General features: G+C 37.6%; 1 protein-coding gene across 1 annotated transcript; it reads right to left on the bottom strand.

Annotated features, from left to right (window-relative positions):
- Nucleotides 1–1,173: 1,173 nt before the first annotated feature.
- On the bottom strand, nt 1,174–8,489 carry LOC140948602 (stabilin-2-like). The gene is made up of 5 exons (XM_073397869.1): nt 8,396–8,489; nt 4,772–5,133; nt 3,696–3,840; nt 2,952–3,129; nt 1,174–1,838 (listed from the first exon to the last, which is right to left on the bottom strand). The coding sequence occupies exons 2-5, from the start codon at nt 5,105–5,107 to the stop codon at nt 1,694–1,696; spliced, it is 804 nt and encodes a 267-aa protein (XP_073253970.1). The 5' UTR covers nt 5,108–5,133; nt 8,396–8,489; the 3' UTR covers nt 1,174–1,693.
- Nucleotides 8,490–9,143: the final 654 nt, after the last annotated feature.

Here is a 9,143-nt window from a genome sequence, read left to right as displayed (position 1 = left end):
TTCGGGAATCGGAGGGAGGTCATTAATATAGATGCTAAAGAGTAATGGACCCAGGATGCTCCCCTGTGGCACGTCAGAAGTGACAGGTAGCTTGTCCGACAAGTTTGTGTTTATTCAAGTAGCTCCGGAAACATTCAATTACTGATAGGAAGTTCCGATATCCTGTAATTTCTCCGCCAAGAGTATTCGATGGTTAGTACTGCCAAAAGCTTTGCTCATGTCGAGAAGGACGATAGGGGTTAGCTTCCTTTTATCAATGGCACTCAGGATTTTATTGGTTGTCTGAATAACTGCCCCGGGGAACTCCCATTTAAGGAGACCAATGTAGATGTAGCTGAAGCTTAAACTAACCACAACGAGAGATTTCTGTGTGGTCAATGTCAGGGCATTTGTTGTAAATTTCTTTAAGCGATACCTTAATGGGCACATATAGTGGCTTTCCATCCCAAACATCCTAAGTTTGACCAAAATCTGCAATTTACACCCCCAAACCGAGGCGACGAGCATCCCCGTCACTTTTAAATGGGAGTTCCCTCCCGTGAATAACTGCATGCTGTTGCCGTTGAATGCTACTGTTTATTGCCGCTTTATCTAAATGTTAAACGATCTCTCGGGAGCAAATATGACATAAGCTGATCGTGAGCTAAACGCTCACAAACTTTTGACAGAACTTGGAGCACTGAAATCGGTCTGTTGTTGTTTCGGATTTCATGATCCCCAGTTCTAAGTATGGGTATTACTTCAGCAATTTTCAAGAGATAGGGAAAATGTCCGACTCAAACGTAGCGTTTATGATAGATGTTGACGGAGATAAGATAGCAGGTAAGCAATCTTTGATCACACTTGGAATTTTATCAGTTCCAGGGGCCTTACCACTCGCCATTGACATGATGACTTTTTGTATTTAAACCACATTTCGTTGGGAGCATCAATTCCACTGATAGCTTCCCATTGTTGAGCTGAATTGTTATATCTCATGAAGTTGCGAGCGGTAACTCTCTCTAATATCATGACAAATAGTGAACAAAAATTGAGAAAAGCAAACAAAGAACTCAAGGACGAAGTAGCGATCACCTAAAGAAATGCTACTCGATTTCCTTGAAACTGAAGACTCCTATATTGATGTGGATACAATCATCGTGAAAATAAAAAAGTAATTCTCTTGTCCTTTATTTTCATTTTATTTTATTTTTAAAATTTCACTTTAATTATTGTCCTTGCATTTAAGTAGAACGTATCTATTTAATGTAAAATGTATATACTTATATAACGCCTAATTTCTTTGTATTTGTCTAGTTTGTTGTAAATTATGAAGCCTGGCCTGCCTCGAATAGCCTCGCTAACTGCAGGCCAATCCAATGTATCTTTTGCTATATTTTCAAATTTAAATAAAGTTGAAGTTGAAAAGTTGAAAAGGCCTGGAAATGAGAATGCCTAAAACTCTTCATTTAATGTCAATTATGACGTCATATCTCGTAACCATAGCAAAGTCCTGTCGCGAACGTTTTCAAAAATGCCCCTGATTAATAAATATACAACTATTCAAGAGAAAGGGTTCTGGCATAAAACAGCTCCTTTGTAAAATTTCCGGGAAAATGCTTGTACATCCAAGTGTCGTATTGTACTTTTAATTTAGTGAGAACAGCTTCTTGTTAAGTCAACTGCTCTTAACTTGAAAACGTCATACCAGAAGTTAGGCTTGTTTATAGCACCAAGCGTCCTTCTTTGTGGATTTACTGCTGGGCGAAGAACTTCCAACTACGCCTATCATGTTACCGCAACCAGATACCCTTGAGTGCATTGGATAGCGAAGAGTACCATCTGCCAGCCAACCATACCTGAAATAAGTAAGTGTATGTGTTGAAGGCTTGGTAATGCATGCTGGAATGCAAGTAAATCGACAAGTAAAAATCAGTTTACAAGTGACACAACTTCGTTCCCAGGGTTCTCATCTGCTCTCTCACCGAAGAAAGAGAAGGTGAGACCTGCACATTTTCAAGAACCAAAAACAACAAACATCGCGACTTCTTTTTGCAGTTTAGGCCATCTTCTTTTTTTCTCCGTTTAGCGTCGTCCGACCGACCCAAATTTTTGGCATTTTCCAAAGAAAAAAAAAAGTAATGACGCAGTAAAACCATTTTTCACATGGAATAATTCTTTGAATCTATCTGAAAAATGATCATAGTAACATTAGATGCATTTTCAGCAGCTTGTTGATAAGCGCTTTTACATCTTTTATTTACCATACTTTAAATCTGTATTGCTATTAAAATTTCAACAGTTGGGTTTTTCATTCTGCTAAATTATGATGCCATGTGTGCTAACATTGGCATCTTTCTTTTTCATTGAATAACATTATAGTGCTACTTTGCAACTTTCAGAATTAAAGTTTCCTGTTTTATTAAATCCTAGTGCAAATAAAGTAGCACTGTTTTAACACATATAACAAAGGCATTCCTTTCCTACTGCATGACAGATAGGAAAACAACAGTTCATAGATAAGAACACCTTAGAGTTGATAAATTTGTCAGTTTTATTCCAATGTTAGTATTTATATTTGAACTCTAATAACTCTTCCACTACTTTTCCAGTTTGCAAAAGGGGATGAAAAAGTAATGCCCCCCCTGTATGTGTTAAATTTTACATTCAACCCCCCATCTCTCTTGTTGTCATTTTCTCTTATGCCCCCCCTCTAATTTTCCAACCCGCCCCCCCCCCCCCCCAGGTAATTATTGCACAGTCCCTTATAAGAAGGTCTGGATCCGTCACCGACTTTATTGTTACATCTCCTTAAGTTAAATTGAGGGTACACATTAATTTTCGATAAACATTCATATTAAGCACCTGTATGCGGAATATCGAGTTAGTACCTTCTTGTACCAGGAAACCACATGTACAAGATAACATAGAGAAAATAAGTAAAAAATAAACGTTAAAATAAAGTTACTTACGCGCAGCGTTGAAGACCAGCCTGCCAGGCAGTATAAAGCTGATTGTAAGTGGCAAGGGGGGCTCCTAGAAGATCGCAAAAACGTTTGGCATTTTCATAATTCAGGTTGTATGAGGTGACTGCTCGACCCCAAAACACTCCTTGAGTAGGAGTTTGGCCGAAAAACATCTTAGTGGTGTCTGAAAAGAAGTATAATCGATAACAACTTTACTCTCTTTTTTTTCTTTGTTTTTCTAGAATAAGCTCATAGTAAAGTTCAACGCTGGCATCTATGGGCGTAGCTTAAATAATGTACTTTTTTTAATGGTTATTTGTTTAAATTTACTTATTTATTAGTAAACTTGATAATATACCCACCCGCAAACTAGATACGAGGAAAGAGACTAAAAGACCAAACGAGAATTGGTTAAAAATTGAAAGCAAAATAAGATGACGCAAAACTTGAAGAAACTCAGCGATACATTTATTAAGATGAAACAAAACTATCCCAATAGAAGAAATGAAATGAACTCCTCCTTGAGTGCCGGCTTATCATGGGAGCTTTTATGATCTTCTCGCCCAGGCCTGAGACACCACGTGACTTTACTTTTACTGTTATCATTGTTTAAGTCGTCCTTATGAGCGCATAAAGATGGCGGAAAAAGTCGGTATTAAACGTCACTTAAGTACTACCGTACATTTCCCACAGCCATCAGAGACGCAAGGTTTGACTAAGAAGACTTGTAGATTCTGATATTCAACTTACCAACGTTGCATCTGTTATCGATGAATGGAAGAACTGAGACTTCTGGCTTGCATTGGCATGAATATTCATCCAATCCAGGACCCTCAGTACAAGTCCCGCCAAAGTTACATGGACTACTGATGCAGGGGTGTAACCTAATTAGAGACTAAAATACATCATATGATATGGTAGGGTTGCCTTTAGTTACCCTAAATCGATGGTGTCCAGTTAACTATTAATTTTTCTTCCTTCTTTTTTACTGCAAAATAGCCTGTATTTTATCGTATCTTAAGAACGCTCGAGCGGTCAAACAAAAGAACTGGAGCGAGGGTAAAGTGACGTTTGATCGCGTCGCGCAAGAATCTTAAAGCGACTGTTTTGCAGTCTACCCTTCCTTCTCCTCAAAGGCCCGCTCCTTCGCGGTGCTGCACGACAGGGCCCGAGGGTAGGGTATTGGCTATTATCGCTATTCGGTGAAAATCGTGTGCATTTAATTTTAGGCTTGCTATTCATGTCTGGTGTAAATTTCTCTTGTATCTGCATTTATTTTGAAAAGCCGATACATTTTGCCTTTATAGATCAATCATTTTAATTCTCTCTATAAGCCTTTGGCTTTTATGAGGATTCTACTTATGTGCATTTCGATTTTATAATTTAGTGCTCTGTGCGCACTTAGGATATTGTTTGGCTGAGTGTGTTAATGGTCAACAACGCACGTCGGTCTTCCTGGGACTCTAAAAGCTTCTTTCCTCCAGGAATTTTTCAGTCTCTTTATTGCTTTAGCAATATTCTATACTCCGTGCAGTATTTGAATTTCTAGTTCATTCTATAGGTATCTCTGAGTGAAAAACTCATATCAAGTTTCTAACACTTCAGCAAAAGACGAGAGGGACAATTCTGAATTTAATGAAAGAATGTGCGTCTGCCAATCACAGTCAGAGTTATATCAGGCTAGAAAAGGGTAATTTTCACTATCCGTCTAGTTCACTCTTCCATGTGCTTCTTTGATTCCTGCTCTTGCTGTCTAACTGAAGCGAACTTTTCACTCAAGCCCATTTAATACTGACAACTTAATTAGGCAAGATTGGTCTACCTACATCATATTCGGTCCCGTAGTAATCGTATCCGGTTCTTTCTTGTACTTTTTGTGGCTCCAAATATTTTTCTGAGCTGCTTAGCTCACAGTTATGAATGCTGTTGTTACTTCTTTCCAGGTTGAAAGAGAGACATGCTACAGGACCATACTTCATGCATAGATAGGAACAGTCGAAGGAATCTTTGACTTCCATCACTGCTGTTACACTGCCGATAAGTGACTTTCCATCAACTTTGTAAAAAGTCCTTTCTCTTGTGATGTAACGATGGCCTAGAGCAAGCAATGGTAAGGTCATGAGCCAGGTTGTTAAGCCAGTGGCCTGGATGGTAGGTCGCATTTCAAAAAGTCACTCCCTCCTTGGCACTGTCAAATCAAACAGTTACATACAAATAGATGATTCGTTAGAATAGTGTATCAATATGGACCCGCTTTACTTTCATTCCTGTGCTCAACTCGGAATGGGTGAAAAAAAAACTGTTACCGTGGTGATTAATGTTAAAACATGCATCTCTCTTATACAAGTACACATGACGGATCATTGTGCTTTGCTCATTTAAAACAAGTGGTGTGCTTCAATCCAGTATACACAGTAATTTTTAGGGAGTTATTATAACTCCAAAAATGGAGTACAAATTCTACGTACGGGATAACCCCCTTTATGGGGTTACTTTAACTTGTAATTTAACTCCAAATTTGGGGTCATTTTTACTCCTAAAAAAGAGTTCTTTTTGCTCCCAGTCTGGAGTTAAAATAACTTAGAAAATGGAGTTAATTTTACTCCTTACATGGGTTGTTTTTACTCTTTTTGGAGTTACTAACTCTGAAAGTGGAGTAAAAATTTAAGGTACTGGGTAACTCCTTTTTTGGGGGTTATTTTAACTCCTCCGTATCTGGGGTCTTTTTTACTCCTGAAAAAGAGTTCTGTAAACTCCTTTTTGGAGTTAAAATAACTCCCCCCCCCAAAAAAATAAAAAAATAAAAAAATAAAAAAATAAATAACTTCACTGTAAGGAGTTAAGGTGACTCGACCCAGTTTTTTTGGGGGGTACCATCCTACTTTGAAGCTCTCTGGTATCCCCACCTTTACTTGTATCTCAAGTCTAACACATAGAATGGATAACATATAGATCAATCTACAATATAACATAAAATTTTTGGCGATCGGAGTAAATGTCACGTGGTTATAATGCCACGCCCCTTTAAGGTCTGAGTCGAAAATCTGCTGTTGCCGGCATTTCTTCGTGAAAATCTCTCGGCTACACATAGTGCGCATTAGTGCCTTGCGCTGAACAGAGTTTCACCAAAATCGCAAAGACCAAATTCGAGAAATTCAGCGGTTTCCAAATTTAGGTCATAATTTATGCGAAAATGATAAGCAAACTTTACACGGATTATATCTAATAAACTATGAGATTCATCTCTGTATTTTGGGCATCCTTATAACAGATAGGTCCTTGCAAGTCAGCAAAACAATTTAGGGCCTTGTAAATGCGCGCGATTTCGAGCAAAGCAAACATTTAGAAATTATAGTTTTCGCTATTTGTTGACGTTTGTCAGCGTTTAAGAGTCAATCTCACGAAAAAAGCATTTTCTTAAAATTTCGTAGTTTTTTTTCCTGCAAATTTTTTCAGGGCCACAATTGATTAACTAACAACCCGGACTCTGAATTTCATGGTCATTGAAAAACTGTGACATTATCTTCTATAAGCCCAAACTCGAGTAAACATTGAAGATTTTTAGCGTTTTGGCTGAGTTTGTGCTTTGGGAGTTGTCTATTGTTTCTAGTCTGTCATTATACAGCATTCTTGTCCAGCACGCGTGCAATGACCACGCTTGGCTGACTTCCAAATGCTCATCGAGATATGATAATTTAGTATAAGAAAATAGAAGAGATTCCTGTCACGAGTTGGTTTAATTATTGGCTTGCATTAAACCTATGAAAAAATGATATTTTTTAATAGTAAGTAGATTTAGTGTGTAGCACTTCTTGATTTTTTTGCAAAGGCACAAGAAGCACGAGAATTGATTAAAAATTGTGAGTTAAACGTCTATGTATCACGCGATGGCCTGTCTCACTGTACCAAAATTATCATATTCGGAAGTCAGCCAAGTGCGGTCATTGCACGCGTGCTGAACAAGAATGCTGTATAATGACAGACTAAAAACAATAGACAACTCCAAAAGCACAAACTCAGCCAAAACGCTAAAAATCTTCAATGTTTACTCGAGTTTGGGCTTATAGAAGATAATGTCACAGTTTTTCAATGACCATGAAATTCAGAGTCCGGGTTGTTAGTTAATCAATTGTGGCCCTGAAAAAATTTGCAGGAAAAAAAACTACGAAATTTTAAGAAAATGCTTTTTTCGTGAGATTGACTCTTAAACGCTGACAAACGTCAACAAATAGCGAAAACTATAATTTCTACATGTTTGCTTTGCTCGAAATCGCGCGCATTTACAAGGCCCTAAATTGTTTTGCTGACTTGCAAGGACCTATCTGTTATAAGGATGCCCAAAATACAGAGATGAATCTCATAGTTTATTAGATATAATCCGTGTAAAGTTTGCTTATCATTTTCGCATAAATTATGACCTAAATTTGGAAACCGCTGAATTTCTCGAATTTGGTCTTTGCGATTTTGGTGAAACTCTGTTCAGCGCAAGGCACTAATGCGCACTATGTGTAGCCGAGAGATTTTCACGAAGAAATGCCGGCAACAGCAGATTTTCGACTCAGACCTTAAAGGGGCGTGGCATTATAACCACGTGACATTTACTCCGATCGCCAAAAATTTTATGTTATATTGTAGATTGATCTATATGTTATCCATTCTATGTGTTATACTTACGATAAAAGTAAAGGTTGGGATACCAGAGAGCTTCAAAGTAGGATGGTACCCCCTAAAAAAAACTGGGTCGAGTCACCTTAAATTAACCCCACTAGAGGAGTTATTATAACTCCTTGGAAATTACTGTGTATGTGCAATTACATCTCGCATTTTCCCTTCACCTCAATGAAACCATCTTCCAAGACCCCAAAGTTTTGTCAGTTCCAACTCTATATTTTGAATCTCTCCGAGATGAACGCGATTTTAGGGCGGGTTTCACAATTCGTTAGTAAGCGACCACGTCACACAGCGACTGACATCCTGCTACATCGAGCTTCTCTTTCTTCTCAGCACAAAGCAATATTATTTCACATCTGATCACTTCACTCGTCGAGTACTAAAAATTAAGCTTCACTGAAAAAGTGAATAAAAGTTTTTTGTGCTTCTTAACACTTAGTCTTGCTTTCCTAAATCATGTTGTTAAAATACAGAGACGGTGTATGACTTAGTTGACTTAGGGTCATGAAATAGAATTATATCACTTAGTAGTTCCGTTACTGCTCGTTGCACGAATTAGTCAGTCAGTGTATTTTTCTTTTTTAAAAGAGCTGATTGAAGAGACATTAAACTGGGTTGTAGCAATAAAATCTCGGCTTACGTTTAATGCTGAAGCTGTTTCTTTAGTTTATAATGACTTGATATTACTGCATCGTTTTTCGGCCTTCACCGACCTTCAGCAGCTGAAACTACATGTTCCTAGTTTAAATACCCACTTAAATTTAACAAACCTTTTATACCTGCAGCGTAGCTTTTCCTTAAGGGAATGTCTTCAAATTCAGCGTGCTTTTCGTTCCGAGAGAGTACAATTTCGCCTTCAGCTTATAAAAGAATATCTTCAAACCTTTGCATAAAATAAATTTTACTGTTAAATATTTAATGATGTTTATTGAATGAGAAAACAAAGCACTCAAAGAAGGCCCAATTTGAAATTGATTAAATTTTTAAGCTAGTCAAAGCTATTCTTCAAACTATCGCTTTTTATTCAAAATCTAGAAACCAATAAGTACAAATCGAGAGTACATTTCCGAAAATAAATATGGGCGTTTTACTTCATGCCTGTGTATTGTTAAACCGTTATGAGTGTAAAATTATAAACAAGGTCATCGTAATGTTATGGTTTATTTAATATCCGGTTTGCAGGTGACGTGACGGTTGCCATAGTAGGGCCAAACACAGAACCGTTTTTTTCCGCTTTGAGTTTAACTCTATTTTTACCCAAATTTTAAGGGGAAAATGTCACGGCTTGGTCACCAACATGACGCCTTGTCACGTGACTCCAAACCAAGAATAATCCAGCCAGGTTGCTTCTAGGAAACATTGATTGAAATGAAAGCTCATTCATTCATTCATTCGTTCACAATTGTTTTTTTTTACATGTTTCACATTTGTGAAGTCTTAACCTACGGCTGAACGTTTTTCAAAGACCCTTTATATTTTTCTTTCCCAGTAATTAAGTTTCTTTATAACACCATACGTAAAGCATAT

This window comes from Porites lutea, chromosome 9 (genome assembly GCF_958299795.1).
Source record: "Porites lutea chromosome 9, jaPorLute2.1, whole genome shotgun sequence".
Taxonomy (NCBI): domain Eukaryota; kingdom Metazoa; phylum Cnidaria; class Anthozoa; order Scleractinia; family Poritidae; genus Porites; species Porites lutea.
This window is presented reverse-complemented; position numbering and strand designations above follow the sequence as displayed.